We start from the raw sequence: 17,043 nt of genomic DNA, 5'->3' as shown, positions 1-17,043 counted from the left end.
AGGAACTTTGTCAGGAGCCGTGACAAGATACTGGTGGCTGCAGCTTTCTTTGGGACATAGGAACAGGACTGGGCCCTCAAGCCAGTTCTGCTCTTCCATTCAATGTGTATCTGTGTCATAGAAAGGAATGAGCTTACAGGGACTGATCATGTCTGTGCCAATAAAACCAGAACTGACGAAGGTCATCTGAAAAGGGCAGAAGGTATTTCTTTTTAAGGATTTTGATTTCTATTTATTGTGCATTGAGTTTTCCTCCTCAATTCTACTTGCCTTCATACCCCCGGCAACACAATCTATCCCTCTTAACTGACACAGCCTCAACAGAGGAGACAGTTTCAGATTTCCACTGCCTTTGTGCAATGAGATCCTTCCCAGCATCACCCCTGAACAGCCTCGCTCTAGTTTCTTGTTCTAGGCTCCCGCTTTATGAGAGGAATTAGTTTCTTCCTAACTACCCTGTCAAATTCTTCCATCACTTTAACTACCTTATCTAGATCACCCCTCAATCTTCTATACTCAACTGAAGATAGTACCTTAGGCGAGGACCAAAAAGTACAACCGCAGCGGAAATATTTAATTAATAGCATTTTTTTTTAAAAAAAGGCCTCTACATAACATTTATCCTGAAGTGTCGCCCAGGATCCCTCTTCACAACCCACGCAAAAAGGGAACTTGGGAGCCCTAAAATGTGGTTTTCTGGTATTACACGTTGTGCTGACTACTCCATCAAATGTTCTTTGAACTAATAAGTACTTGGTCTGTTCTGTCACTAAATGGTAGGGAATGATTATTAGGCCTACAGTTACATGGTTAAAACAAGTTATCATTTTCCGAGTAACAACCTTAGGCTAAAACATTAATTTCCATTAACTCTTTTCCCCTCAGTTATTTTTGGTTCTGTCGTCTCTTGGTTCCGTGGAACAGTAACTTGCTTTTAACTTTGGAGAAGACTGAGGTAGTTGCAGCAAACCTACTGAATTGAATGCCAAACAGTTGCGGATTTACAGCTAGTGGGGTCCTGTGTTCAGCTTTGTGCACCCTCCCTTCCCCCCAAACCACACCCCCGTACCCGAAGACCGACTACTTGCATAATTAGGTTCTCGGAATGTCATACCAAATACTTTTAGATGAGGTTTCTCTATTTTTGCTATGCATTGCAAATAAGTCGTTAGATTATGAATAGATGCTTGCTGACCAAACTGTTCCATTGGTGAGCCCAATAAAAACTTCTGTGAGTAGACAAAGTCACTTGAGGCTAATCACTCCTCCTCTGTGCAAACTGGCCAATACCCACTCCCTGCAGTACACTAAAACACAGGTAATCTCTTGTTAAGGCCACTTTAAGGTTTTATGTGCTCCTTGAATGGAACTTCAGGGACTGTATTTAGCCAAAATATTTGCATGACTTGATGTAATACAAATATAGACCTTCGAAGAACTGTCAACATATTCCCTGATGTGCAATTGAGCCATTCAAATTAAACACGTTCAGATTTGGTTCCTGGAGGACGGGATGTGGAAGAACAATCTGGCCACCTATAGCTGTTCCAAGTAGATTGGATTTATGAGCAGACCGCCACATTGAGTACTGCCAAACTATTCGGTCATGAGGGCATCGCAGGTAAACACAATTCCTTCTACACTTATTTCATGTCCCCTTTTCCGGCAGAGTTTGTTGAATGTTGATCGGGGGGCTGCTCGGTTTTTCCTTTCCCAAGGTATAAATTTAATGCCCTAACCATCAACAAAAAAACTCGGTTCAGACCAGGGATCAAACCTGGCATTTCCCTAGTCTCTAGGGGTTAGCTACTCACTGGATAAGCTTATTGGACCACTGCAAAGTCAGATAGATGAGCTCTCAAATGTCTGTAATATATACATAAAGGAGCCCAATCACTCAAGACAGATTCTGCTGGGTATCAGAGGTCAACATCCAACTTAATCAAAGCTTCATTTGCAGCAGGCCTCACTGCCATTTAAGCAATACGTATGCCACAGTCCATTACAGATCATCTGGCTTTAACTCAGAATGATCCAAATGGAACCTAACTGTCCAATGTTTTTTTAAAATTAAGGAGCAATTTAACGTGGCCAATCCACCTACCCTGCACATCTTTGGTTTGTGGGGTTGAGACCCACACAGACACGGGGAGAATGTGCAAACTCCACATGGACAGTGACCTGGGACCGGGATCAAACCTGGGTCCTCGGTGCCGTGAGGTTGCAGTGCTAACCACTGCACCACCGTGCAGTTGCTAAATGTCCAGGGTTAATGCTTAATAATGTGCTGGCCATTATTAATGTACCCATTATATTGGAATTCTTAAACTACCCAGCTAACACAGGGGTTGAGATTTTCCTTTGCACTGGAAGTGGGAGATTATCAACAACTGATTACAGATTCATAGCAAGCATAGATACCGTAAACCTCGCACTTTTACACATTGCTTCTATTTGCTGTCATTCACCTGTAAATGGTCAATAAATGAAAACATTGTTGCTGTACTTTTAAAAAAAAACCATTTTATTAAGGCATTTATGGTTTTATAACAATAAAAGATACAAATACAAATGGAAACATAGTTCAGTGCAGAACACATCCCTCCATCTCCCACTGTTCTCGCCTAATCTAAACAAAAAATAGCCTAACTCCCCCCTACCCCCCCTTATTGAATTGAATCGGCTGACAGTTTAGTTTTCTCCAAAGAAGTCGATAAACGGCTGCCACCCCCGAATGAACTCTAACGTTGACCCTCTCAGGGCGAACTTAATTTTCTCAAGTCTGAGAAACCCAGCCATGTCACTAAACCACACCCCTGATTTTGGGGTCTTCCAGTCCCTCCACGACAGTAAGACCCGTCTCCGGGCTACTAAGGAGGCAAAGGCCAAAACGTCAGCCTCTCTCGCCTCCTGGACTCCTGACACTCCAAAAATCGCCACCTCTGGACTCGACGCCACCCTCGTTTTTAGTACCGTAGACACGACATCTGCAAATCCCTGCCAGTGGCCCCTAAGCTTCGGGCATGCCCAAAACATGTGGACATAGTTTGCAGGCCCACCTGCACACACCTGTATTCCACCCCAAAAAACCTGCTCATCCGGGCCCCCGTCATGTGTGCCCGGGGGACCACCTTGAATTGGATCAGGCTGAGCCTGGCACCTGATGAGGACGTGTTGACTCAGCTCAGCGCATCCTTCCACAGACCCACTTCTACCTCCTTACGCAGCTCATCTTCCCATTTACGTTTTGTCTCACCTATCGGCGTTTCCTCCCACTCCATAAATTCTTTATAGATTTCCGATACCTTCCCCTTCCAGAAACTACCTTGTCCTATATCCCCCGTGGCGGTAGAAACGGAATGATCGAAACCTGCCTTTGCGCAAACTCCCTTACCTGCATATATCGAAACCCATTCCCTCCCAGCAATTCAAACTCCTCCTCCAAATCTACCAAACTGGGTAAGCTTCCATCAATAAATAGATCCCCCAGCCTCTCAATCCCTGCTGTCTGCCACCTCCAAAACCCCCCATCCATCCTCCCCGGGACAAACTGGTGATTACCACAAATTGGAGCCCACATCGACGCACCCTCCACTCCCATATGTTTCCGCCACTGTCCGCAAACACTCAGAGCCGCCACTCTCACTGGGCTTGTGGAGTACCGGGCCAGCGAGAACGGGAGAGGAGCCGTTACCAATGCCCCCAAACTTGTGCCCTTTAATGAGGCCGCCTCCACATTGTTGCTGTACTACAAACAATGCTGAATCCAAAACACCAGCACTATTACTACACATTTGAAAATGGAGGCATTTATATGTTGAATGTAATTTGCTTATTTCAGAAGCCACATCCCTTCATCTTTGCTAATTGCTAGGAGCTTGTATCTGTGACTCTGTTCACAATGGTTCTGAGAGGTATTTCTGTAACAAGGGGCCAAAACAAATTCAGTGAACACTTTCGAATAGAAATCCACCTAATCTATTGTTTTTTTATGTACATGCCATGGTGTGTGTTAATGCTGGTGCATAAGATGTAGTAAGCTGGACTCCTTTTTTTTATTTTTTAGTATTTTAGAGTACCCAATTATTTTTTTCCAATTAAGGGGCAATTTAGCGTGGCCAATCCACCTACCTTGCACGTCTTTGGGTTGTGGAGGTGAAACCCACGCAAACACGGGGAGAATGTGCAAACCGCACACAAAACAGTGACCCGGGGCTGGGATTGAACCTGGGACCTCGGTGCCATGAACTGTTTGGTTGGTGGAATCCTTAAACTGTTTTAAGCTAATGTTAATTTGCAGACATCTACAAAATGAGGCAGGTCATCAAGACATAATCTTAATTCCTGCCCCCAAGCCATCCCGATCGTTCAGGGTAACAAATCTGATCTAAGCCACACAGAAAAGGAAAACCTTGAAGTTCAGTCTTATCAGTTTATGGTAAGTGAGCTGAACTGTGTGCCACATTTAGGCACGGCATTAGTGGGTAGGGAAGGGGGAAGGTCGATCGTATTCCTGCTCATGAAGGTTGTCCAGCGCCCTTACAGTGTAAATTGTAGTAATCCCATTTGAGGAGCAGAGGCACGAACCATGTACTCCCTATTCTTTGATGTGGGATTCTCCTCCCAATTCTCCTTGGCTTCTGCTGGCTGTACACCCAAGCATGTCAACTCTGTCAAAAGCATAGTGGTTTAGCAAAACTTTCGAATATTTTTAATCTCCAAATTGAGGAAATTCTCTGAGGTAGTGGGAATCTCAAATGTCCATGGCGTCTCCCCCCCCCCCCCCCCCCCCCCCCCTCCCCCCACACACACACCATAGAACAACCGCACTTCAAAATGGAAATGAATATGTTGATTTTAATCAGCAGTATGGTGGTCTAATATACAATGATTTTTCAGTGCCGTAATTTGCACTACTGCAGGGTTTTGCAGTGCACCCTTGCAGGCAGGTGCGTGCACAGTCGGTCATTGCCAGATTTTATTAGTCCTGAGACAGCCAGTCCTAAATCACTCTGCTAATCTGGGCTATAGGTCCAATATATGATTCATTTTCCATGCTCAACAAGAAAGTCACTGGTTATATCTTTCAAACGGAATGAGTGGCAGACCCTGCGAGCATGCAATGGCTGGGAATTCCTGATCTCACAATAGGTATTGTCAGAATAGTGGCTCACACCCAAAGCGTTGGAAGGAAGAGATCCTGGACCAAAGCAAGGTGTTGTAGGAACATTTGAAAAGTACATCAGGAAGACAAGTGCCTCTGTTAACAAAGAAGAGAAATGGAGAGGGTGGTTGATGGGGATGGGAATTTGGTAGGGGGCTTGGCAGGGCTAAACAGGGAGTTCAGGGACTTTTACAGTAGGCACTATTGTTCCTAGCCCCCCACGGGGCCGGAGGGGATGACACACTTTTTGGACGGATTGACTTTCTCAAGGGTGGGTAGGGAGTTGGTAAATGGGCTGGGGGCCCCGATTAGAGCCGAAGAAATAGTTGAGGACTTGAAGGCAATGCAGTCCGGTAAAGCCCCGGAGCCGGATGGGTATCCGATGAAATTCTATAAAATGTTCTCGGGGATTTTAGGGCCGTTGCTGGTCAAGGTTTTCAATGAGGCAAGGGTAGAGGGGTGCTGCCCCCGATAATATCACAGGCCACTATTTTGTTGATATTGAAGCAGGACAAGAACCCGGAGCTATGCGGGTCATCTAGGCCGATCTCACTGCTTAATGTGGACGCCAAGCTGCTGGCCAAAATATTGGCCTCCAGGATTGAAGATTCTGTGCCGGATGTGATAATAGAGGATCAAACCGGGTTTGTCAAGGGCAGGCAGTTGGTAGCCAATATAAGAAGGCTGATCACTGTGATTATGATGCCCCCAGAGAGTAGGGAGGTTGAGGTAGTTGTGGTAATGGATGCAGAAAAGGCGTACGACCGGGTGGAGTGGGACTAACAATGGGAGGTGCTGGGATGAATTGGGTTCGGTAGGGGCTTTATAGACTGGGTCAGGCTGTTGTACCAGGCCCCGGAGGCTAGTGTAAGGACGAAAAGGACAACCTCGGACTATTTTAGACCGTACCGGCGGACAAGACAGGGGTACCCCCTCTCCCCACTGCTGTTTGCGTTAGCTATAGAGCCACTGGCAATTGCTCTGAGAGCTTCAAGGGGCTGATTCGGGGGGAGGTGGAACATAGGGTCTCACTGTACGTGGACGGCCTGCTCTTATACGTATCGCATCCAGGGGCAGGGTGGGTGATATTATAGCGATTTTGGGGGAATGTGGCCGATTTTCGGGGTATAAACTGAATATGACAAAGAGTGAGATGCTTGTAGTCCAGGCGAGGGGTCAGGAGGGTCGGCTAAGGGAGCTGCTGTTTAGGTTGGTAGGGGACAGTTTCAGGTACTTAGGGATACAAATGGCGCGTAACTGGGGCCGGTTACACAAGTTGAACTTGTCCCAGTTGGTTGAGCAGATGAAGGACGAGTTTCGGAGATGGGATGCGCTCCCGCTGTCGTTGGCTGGGAGAGTGCAGACGGTCAAAATGACGGTCCTACCGAGATTTTTATTCGTATTTCAGTGTCTCCCAATGTTCTTTTTTAAGAGGGTTAACAAAATCATCCTAGATCATCATAGAATTTACAGTACAGAAGGAAGCCATTCGGCCCATCGAGTCTGCACCGGTTCTTGGAAAGAGCACCCTACCCAAGCCCACACCTCCACCCTATCCCCATAACCCAGTAACCCCACCCAACACTAAGGTCAATTTTGGATACTAAGGGCAATTTAGCATGGCCAATCCACCTTACCTGCACATCTTTGGACTGTGGGAGGAAACCGGAGCACTCGGAGGAAACCCACGCACACACAGGGAGAATGTGCAGACTCCGCACAGATAGTGACCCAAGCCGGGAATCAAACCTGGGACCTGGAGCTGTGAGGCAATTGTGCTAACCACTATGCTACCGTGCACCCCCTGGGCTTTGTGTGGGCGGGTAAGTCCCCGCGAGTGAAGGTGATGATCGAGCGGAATCAGGGGGATGGGGGGGCTTGCCCTACCGAATTTGAGTAATTATTACAAGGCGGCTAACATAGCCATGATAAGGAAGTGGGTGGTGGGGGCGGGGTTGGTTTGGGAGCGGATGGAGGCAGCTTCATGTAGGGGCACCAGTCTGGGGTCGTTGTGGCACCTCTACCGTTCCCGCCGGCGAGGTACTCCACCAGCCCCATGGTGGTGTCAGCCTTGAGGATCTGGGGTCGGTGGAGAAGGTACGTTGGAGCAGTGGGAGCATCGGTCTGGTCCCCAATATGTGACAATCACCGGTTTGCCCCGGGGAGCTTGGATGGGGGGTTGAGTATGGCGAAGGGTGGGAATTGAGACGATGGGGGACTTGTTTTTAGAGGGGAGCTTCCCTAGCTTCAGGGCGCTGGAAGAGAAGTTTGGGTTGGCAAGGGGGAACAAATTTAGATATTTACAGGTGCGGGACTTTCTGCGCAGGCACGTATCATCCTTCCCACTCCAGCCACTAAGGGGGATCCAGGATAGGGTAGTGTCTAGGGGATGGGAGAGGGGAGTGTCTCAGACATCTATAAAGAACTCATGGGGGTGGAGGAAACGCAGACCGAGGAGCTGAAGTATAAGTGGGAGGAGGAGCTTGGTGGTGAGATGGAGGATGGCTTATGGGCGGACGCGTTGAGCAGAGTCAACGCAACGGCAACATGCGCCAGACTCAGCTTGATCCAATTCAAGGTGGTCCACCGGGCCCACATGGCAGTGGCCCGGATGAGTAGATTCTTTGGGGTGGAGGACAGGTGTGTAAAATGTGTGGGAGGACTAGCGAACCATGTTCACATGTTCTGGGTGTGTCCAAAACTTAGGGGATATTGGCAGGGGTTTGCGGACGTCATGTCCAGAGTAGTGAAAACAAGGGTGGCAATGAGTCCAGAGATGGCGATTTTTGGGGTTTGGAAGACCCGGGAATCCTGGAGGAGAAAGAGGCAGATGTTCTGGCCTTTGCTTCCTTGGTAGCCCGGAGACGGATACTGCTAGCTTGGAGGTACTCAAAACCCCCGAAGTCGGAAACCTGGCGAACTGACATGGCGAGCTTTCTCGGCCTAGAGAAGATTAAGTTTGCCTTGAGGGGGTCACTGTTAGGGTTCGCCCGGAGGTGGCAACCATTCATCGACTTCTTCATGGAGAATTAATCGTCAGCGGGGGGCGGGGGTAAGAGTAGTGTAGAATAGGGGTCAATTAGGCGGGTCTTGGCGGGACGGGAGTCAGTGATTGCACTTTGTTTCTTGTTCTTTGTACATTGTTTATATACTGTCGCTGTTTGTAATGCCAAAATAATTTTTTTCAAAACATAGAAGAAGAGGGTTAGACAGAGTGACTCCATGAACTGGGTGGGAAATGCTCAGGTCGGTGTGGTGATGTGAAGTTTTTTTAAATAATTTTTTTTTAAATGTAAATTTAGAGTACCCAATTAAATTATGGGGCAATTTACTGTGGCCAATTCACCTTCCCTGCACATCTTTGGGTTGTGGGGGTGAAACCCACGCAGACAGGGGGAGAATGTGCAAACTCCATACAGACAATGACCCCGAGCCGGGATTCGAACCCGGGTCCTCAGCGCTGCAGTCCCAGTGCTAACCACTGCGCCACATGCCGCCCTATGTGAATTAACCTGGTGTCATCTATTTTTCCAATTAAAAAAAAAACAATCTTTATGAAATAAACCAACATAGGATTAATCTGAATGTGCCATTTGCCAAAAAAGTACCGAGATAAAATTCAAACATTTTCCAGAGACCTTGGCCTCAGACCTCCCACCTAACCCCAAAGGTACACACAGGGGGTGGGGGCATTATATGTAAAAGGATAGTAAATTCTAATTGTACTGTCTGTTCGCCTGTTACAGCACCACATACATGGTCTTACATGGTACTATATTACAATAGAATTAGTAAGACACAGTGAGAAGATGTAGGGAAGCTGACACAGCTTCACATTAGGTCCTTTCGTTTCAACACATCTCAAAGATCACATTCTTAAATCCATTCACAAAGTATCGTCATGAAGAAAGTTCTTCTTCCTACTTCTGTTTATTCTGTATGGTCTTTGCAATACTTGGAATTACAACTTTTCATTTTTTTTAAAAAGCCATCAAGAGTCACTTATTATTCCCATGAAACACACACATTCTGATTTCCAATGAAAACAAGACATTCTAACGTAGCTAATCATTTCTGAACATTTGACTTTTGCCTGCCCCTTACAGGCAAACACAGCCATTAAAAATAACTGATGCTACAATTACAAAATATAAATCTCCAGATGTTAACATCACAGTGAAAGATGTAGCCGCCTGCCAATATTTCTCAGCCCAGTTAAAATGTACCACAACTAAATTATTTATGATCAGTTATTAACTGTAAACTATAAGGTGGGAATCAATCTCTTGAGCCACTGGAGCTTCCAAGCTTCTTTTGAGAAGCAATGACTGACCTAACCCAGCCCACATGTAGAACTGTTGACCTTTGCCTTTAGACAAGGCCTGTTTTATGAGGCTGTGAATGGCTATTAAAACTATTCAAAACCACTTGATCTCAAGTTTGTACTTGTCTTCCTTGCTCCAGCTGTTTAGGCTCCTTTTGAACTCAGGAGTCTGATTCTGCAGAGTTCAGCAGCAATTTCCTGGATGCAAAGTGCGCCCCTCAATCCTTCAGCCCGCATGCATCGTGCACATTCCGGGTGTCTGAGATGTGGTCACACAGCTTTGCAGTCTCAGGCCTCAGGTAACTGAGAAAAGACAACCCTCAATCTTGGACCTAATAATTAAGCGATTATGTCATCCAGGCAGCAATAATTAATGTTTCTGGAACATGCTTGAAGCGTGTGACCACCAGCATGTCTCAATTCATCTAGTTCACTTCAGGCAAAGCAAGAAATGGCAGAGCTCAGATTCTTTACAGATCCTCCTCTCCTCATTTTGTTTCCCTCCTTTCTGAAGAATTATAGGATGTGCAGTGTTGCTACACTTGTACAGCTTTTGGCCTCTTGGATAACCATAATTTCTGCGTGACCTGAGGCAGCCTACAGACTAGTCTATGTCTGGGGAAGACAGGGGAGGGAGGTACCATTCCTGAGGCTAATTCTCTCCCAACCCCAGATCCATCCTCAAACACTTCCACCACCAGCTTGCAGGACAACATCCAGGAATACCAACATTAGACATTATTTCTTTCCTAGCACAGAGCATTTGGAGTGTGGCGCCCTACCAGTACCCAGGCTGAGATCAGATAAGTCAGCACAAACTGTGAGTTCCACTCGAGACCTTCTGGGTTGTGTAGTTTACTGTTGTGCCAGAAATTGCCTTCAACCCAGCTATAGAACATTCGTTCTTGACTTTTTTTTAATCTAAAAAGAGCTGGCAACCCTAATTCCTAATATAATCTCGAAAAATCACTCACTTTGTGTGTTGATAAAATAACATTCATAATAATACATTCATTATTCTTTCAAAGTAATTATGCAATAAGTCACAGAAGCAATCTCATGATTTCACTGCACTATAGTGATAGTTTGGGGTGCGGGATGCAGTGAGGAGGACAGGGGCTGGCATCAGTTTGCAACATCTCATTCCTGGATCATCACCTCAATACATTTGGTCTGCATGGGGCAAGGATTAAGACAAACTCAAACAATTTGCATGTATTGATGAAATCAAGGTGCACACAACTAGGCAGCATAAATTTTTCGTGTAAAACAAAATTACAGCCGTCAATTTTAAACTCAGGGTCCATATGAAACACAGGCGCTTCACAAACAGGAGCATTTCTCTGCCCTTGATTGGACTTACTGGACCTACTTCTAGGCATTCAGTCAGCTCAGGACCTCTACTGCATAATTCAAACTCCCATCTTTCTCAAAGACGGATTGAAATTGTGTCAATGTTTATTGCTAAATGTAAACAGCATTAATTTTGAACTGTCTGGGATCCCTTCAGCCACAGACCACCATGGGTGTCCCTTGCAGCTAGTTAGAAAGGACTATATTCCTTGCTAGATAAATTTATTGAAGCAAGTTGTTAGGTGCACAAATGTCCATGTTGATGTGAACCATCTCAACTTTCCATTCATTTCAATGGGATCTGAAGTGATGTCATTTTTGGCATTTTGCTAATATTGTGGCAGCATTAGCCTACAGCTTATTGCAGGCTCCACAGTTCCCAGAGTGTCTCTGCTTGAAATATTGATCATCAGCTTTGAGAGTATATCAGTCTTATTTGTCCTTAGGCAGTCCCAAGGATCAAGGATGATCTGCTTCCACTTCAATTCGATGGGTTCTGAGATTGGCTGATAAATCCAAAAAGGATTAACAAGGCAAGGGAATACACAATGAAAAGCAGGGCGCTAGGAAGGATAGAGGACTAGAGGGATCTTGAGGTATACATCTAAAGATTTCTGAAGGCAACAGGACAGGTAGATCAGATCCCATGGTGGCACAGTGGTTAGCACTGCTGCCTCACAGCACCAGGGCCCCGGATTCAATTCTGTCCTTGGGTGACATTCTTGAGTGGAGTTTTCATGTTCTCACCATGTCTGCTTGGGTTTCCTCAAGGTGCTACAGGCTCCTCCCATAGACCAACGGTTGTGCAGGTTAGATGGGTTGGCCATGCTAAATTGCTCCTTTGCTAGAGTATTTTGTGCAGTTCTGGAATCCACGTTAGAGCAGGGATGTGGTAGCACTGGAAAGGGTACAGAGGAGATTTACAAGGAGGTTGCCTGCCTGGAGAGTTTTAGTTATGGAGAGAGACTGGAGTCGTTTTCTGTGGAGCAGAGGAGACTGAGGAGGGGGAGACATTATGAGGGGCATAGATTGAGTAGACAGGAAGAAACTTTTCCTCTTGGTGGAAGGATCAATAACCAGGTGCATAGATTTAAGGTAAGGGGCAGGAGGTTTAAAGGGAATGTAAGGAGAAAACTTTTTCACTCAGAGGATGGTGGGAGTCTGGAACTCGCTGCCTGAAAGGGTGGTGGAGGCAGGGACCCTTGTAACATTTAAGAGGTATTTAGATGTGCACCTGCGATTCCAAGGTCTACAAGGCTATGGGCCAAATGCTAGAAAATTGGATTAGAATATGGTTGTTTTTGACCAGTGCAAACGCGATGGGCTAAAGGGCCTTTTCTGTGCCGCAGTCTTCTATGACTGTGACTAATGAGCTGGAACACAGTCTCTGAGTCGAAACACACACCAGCAAAATGTGAAGGATCATTATCAGCTTTGGGAATATATCAGTGCCAGGACCCAGTCTGGCTATATCAAATGCCTAGTCTGAATGGGGACACACACATTCTGGATTTAGTAGGTGTGTGGTCAAGGGATTCGAGGCCAGTCCTTAAAAGATTCCTATGTAAACATCCATCATGGACTGTCTTAAAACTGTGTGTGAGGTAGGTTTGAAAGTTCATATCGTATTGAAGTAGTTTGGATTGACAGTTCTGTGTCGACCAGCAATAAGGAAGATTCAGACACTGTCTCTTTAAGCCTGGATCCATTCTAGTCTGTCAAGAGGGGATCCGGTGACTAGTCAGTGAAGATGATGAGAATTTGCTTCTATTTATTGTGTCGACTCCTCTCCGTACCCGGGTTGCAGTGTCTCCAGATGCCGGCAGCCGCCCTCCGTTTGATGGGAGGCGCCAGAGGCTTTTCAGTGAATGAGGGAACAGCAGAGCCTCTATTCTCAGCAGCCTGGTCATTCTGTTTGGATGCCGAGCGCTAGCCCACTGAAACATGCGGTTAGGAGGCGATCTTTCACACATTGGAAGCAAATTGATCCCGCCTGGCGTGCCTGATCCTGCCACCCCAGATAGACTCACAACTCTCCGAGTCTCTGCATAGAGAGCCACTTGCTCGCATCGACTTTCAAATCATTCCGACTCCAGAGAGAGACACACTGGGCGAAGCTCACCAAACCCGGAGCAAAGTTTATATTGAGACCAGTTACACAGCGACATTCTCAAACTTCCCAATGCAGAGACACGGGGGGGGGGGGGGGGGGGGGTAAAGATGGAACAAAAACTGCAAATGCCACCCCCTCGCTGACCAACTCTGTCACTGTGGCATGTGCTTGCTGGCGAAATGGCAGCAATGTTTTTAAAGGTGAAAGTGGAACAGGAATAAAACCCTCACTTCAAACAGGCGGCAACAGACCGGCCATCTCAGCACCTCCCAACCCAATTCTACCTCAGCGGTTCTCCAACCGCTAACCCCACCGGTTAAAATGAAAACAAAATAATTCTGCTGGAAATTGTTATTGTCCTTTCAGAATATGTTTAACTCGCCAGTTTTAAAATGTTTTCAGCTATATAGTATATATATATATATTGTTTCTCTCTCTCTCCACTGAGGAGTGGATTAACGATCCTTTCGTAGCTGTTTGGTCCTCGGGCTGGCTATTTGCTTCCAGCTGTTTTGGGACACAGTTCCCGGCGCTTTTTGAAGCATTCTCTCCAAATGTTGTGTTTTCAAATTTCTCCACCCCATCTCCCCAGGGCAGGGGATCCGGCTCGCAACCCCTCAGCGCCGACGGAAAGCCAGGGAGGTGGGGAAGGTAGGAAGAGAAGAGGGAGGGAGAGAGAGGGCGGCCAATGGCCACAAAATAACCCGAAGGAAAGCCGGGTGGTGGGAGCTGGGAAAGGGGCGCGAACTCTGAATAACAGCCAGCTCTGACCACGGAGAAAAGGAGGGAAAGTCTGTGGACACACACACATCCTGGGTAAACCATCCTCGGACAGAATAATCCAATATTCAGTAAACTCAGGTCTAAATGTTAGACATTGAGGTGAGACTAGGATGATACACAGCACCGGGAGCAAGCTAATGCAGACTGGTGTTCATTCGTGCTCCTCCTTACAGGTCCGGGAGAGTGAACATATTTAAACTGCTCCCAAATCCACAGTGCATGCAGGGACGAGGGGATATCCGAAATACAACTAAACATGATTTTTTTTTGCATTTACTGAAAGGGAGAGCACGTGACCGCAATCCCGAAGCTAAACACAAAACAAAACATTGCCGAAGCCCGGCTCACTGCACAACGCCTCAACTCAGCCTTCAGCCCAAAACTTTCCCCGAATCCGTGCTCAGCGGCCAGGCGTCTGGGAAATCAGACACACCACCCAGGACCGCGAGTGGAGATCAGCATAAAAAGTAGCAACTGGCGCTGGGAAATAGATTGAGACAGGGAAAGGGGCTGAAAACCGGGTGACAAAGTCAATGCACGGAGTTCACATTCCGGATCTCACACACACACACACACAGGGACCAGGCTGCTGAAACACTGCACACTCCTTCAATAAACACATCAGCTCTGGCAGCAGCATTGCACTCTGCCCCCATCCCACCCCTGCACACATCTGGACATTGGCGGGTGTTTTTTTTGTGGGGGGGGGGGGTATAATTTTGTGGGGTATAATTTGTTCAGAAGCCTCCACTTACGCACTGTTTCCTGCCTGGGTTGCAGGGCGTTCACGGCGGCGCCGATGTCGCTGATCTTCCTCTGGATGCCATAGAGGCGGCGGTGCACGGCCAGCACTTCATCCTCGATCTCCTGGAACAGACCGCAGGCGTGTTTGGCCAGGTGGGCGAGCTGGCGGAGGGTCCGGCCAAGGGTGTAGTTACTGACAGCGGGCAGATCCTCAAACACTCTGCCCCGCTCCGCCGAGCCATAGCGGGAGAGCAGCAGCGGCTCACAGATGCGCTTGGAAAAAGGCATCACCCTCACCCTGTCTCCCCCTTCCCAAAGCAGCAAGTTCAACTCAAATCAATCACAGCCACGGCTGAAAGTTTCCCTCCCAACCTCCCCCTCCCGCCACCACTCTTCACAGCAGCGCCGGTAATCTGCTGATAAGATCCATTGCCCCCACTCGGCGGTGACCCCCTCGGCGAGAGCAGCCCAGGCTCTCTCCGCCTTTGCGTTCATCAATTGCCTTTTGGTGCCTTTTTTTTAAGAAGAGGTTTTAAATGTTGGGAGAAACACGCGGAGCGGATCATCTGGATCTGGAGTTGGATGATTCCAGCTCTGCTTTCCCCCCACTGCTACAACACCACCTTCTGGTATATCCTCAAAGACATCCAATAGGCCGGAATGAAAACACACCAGCATCTCCACATCATGAAAACACACATACCTACATATACACACACACAAACATATATACACACACATGTACACACATACATATATATACACACATACATATACACATATATATATATATATGCGCACACATACATATACACACAGATACATATATACACACATATATATACACACACATACATATACACACACATATACACACACACACATATATACACACACAGCAGCTAAAGCAGCTCAAACACAGTCAAATCAACTTTGGCACAGGCAGTGCGTCAGCCCTGGCTCAGTTGGCAGCTGACATTATCGCATTGTGGGCCTTTCTGTGCCCATTTTGGCTTTTGCCTCTCTTACATTACAACAGTGACTGTATCTCAAAAGTACTTCATTGGTAGCAGAGCGTTAAGGCGCCATATAAATGCAAATCTTTCTCAATTGAATTATGAAGCATTTTGCTTGTCATCTGCAATGTTTTCTCCTATTTGCTTCATCAGTCAGCTCCCATATGTTCAAATCTTCCATAATCACATGAGGAAGAGGATTGGACCATTCAACCCCCACTGGTTTGTGTAGCAATTGAAAATGAAATGAAAATGAAAATCGCTTATTGTCATGAGTAGGCTTCAATGAAGTTACTGTGAAAAGCCCCTAGTTGCCACATTCCGGCGCCGGGGAGGCTGGTATGGGAATCGCTGCTGGCCTGCTTGGTCTGCTTGAAAAGTCAGCGATTTAGCCGAGTGAGCTAAACCAGCCCCATTAGAGTATGGCTGAGCTGTACCTGGACTCCATTTACCCAGCTCTGGCCAAGGCTCTAGACGACAGAAACATAATTTTCTCACTGCTTTCAGGTAAATGGCAACATTTCAATAACTGACTGCTTTTTGTACCTGTCAGCTGGCTTCAAAGTGATGTGTGCACTCAAACTCCTAATTCTCTTTGCCCCTTTGTACTGGTTTTGCTCTGTTGTAAAATGTATCTTTCATGAGTGACCATGTACCTGCACATATTGAACTCCATTTGCAATAGCTTTGCCCATTCACCTCCTGCACTGATCTGCACTATTTACTGTCCCTTCAAACTTAGCATCCTCCAACTCTCTATTCCCATTAAATGACATAAAGTGGAGGGTCCACTTACCATATCCTGCCAATCAAGAGTACCTACACTTAAACCACTTTCAGTCTCTTACCTTCCAATCTACAATCAAAGTACAGGGTCACCTCCAATTCTTTATGTTGTAATTTTTGCGAATGACTTTAATTGGGAGCCTTATTGAATGGCATCTATAAGTCCACATCCATAGATCTACCTTATTAATGACCTTCCCTGTGGCGCTGAGGACCAGGGTTCGAATCCCGGCCGTGGGTCCCGGACCGTGTGGAGTTTGCACACTCTCTCCATGTCTGCGTGTGTTTCACCCCCACAACCTAAAGATGTGCAGGTTAGGTGGATTGGCCACATTAATTGCCCCATAATTGGAAAATAATAATAATTGGGTACTCTAAATTTTAAAATAAACATTAATGACCTTCCATTTTGTCACATTTTCTCTATTTTGCCTGTCGGTGATCTACCCATAAACATGGGCTTAGTTTTTACATATATACAGATATCCAGATTTATCATTCCCCTACCATCACTCCTCCAATGATTGTTCTTGTTGTCCAACATTAACCACTGACCTTTATAAAAAAAACTGAGCTCAGACTTAATTCCCAAGCCCCATTTAAGTTCAATGTGGTGGAACAACAACTTACAACATTATTTTGCTTTCCCCTGCATACTCCCACTGCTGCTCACCTCACTTCCAAACTCATGGTTGCCTCCTCTTTGGCCTTCAAAGTTCAGCTGTATAAATTGGAATTAATTCAGAATTCCAGAGCTTGC

General features: G+C 46.5%; 1 protein-coding gene across 3 annotated transcripts in view; it reads right to left on the bottom strand.

Annotated features, from left to right (window-relative positions):
• The window catches only part of nhsa (Nance-Horan syndrome a (congenital cataracts and dental anomalies)), a 543,376-nt gene extending 528,509 nt beyond the window's left edge, over positions 1-14,867 (bottom strand). For all 3 annotated transcript variants that reach the window (XM_038802522.1, XM_038802523.1, XM_038802524.1), the window contains exon 1: positions 14,493-14,867. In XM_038802522.1, coding sequence (XP_038658450.1) covers positions 14,493-14,769 — 277 coding nt within the window. In that variant the 5' untranslated portion in view covers positions 14,770-14,867. The remainder of the gene's footprint in view (positions 1-14,492) is intronic.
• Positions 14,868-17,043: the final 2,176 nt, after the last annotated feature.

The sequence above is a fragment of the Scyliorhinus canicula genome, chromosome 7 (assembly GCF_902713615.1).
Source record: "Scyliorhinus canicula chromosome 7, sScyCan1.1, whole genome shotgun sequence".
In the NCBI taxonomy this organism is placed as follows: domain Eukaryota; kingdom Metazoa; phylum Chordata; class Chondrichthyes; order Carcharhiniformes; family Scyliorhinidae; genus Scyliorhinus; species Scyliorhinus canicula.
This window is presented reverse-complemented; position numbering and strand designations above follow the sequence as displayed.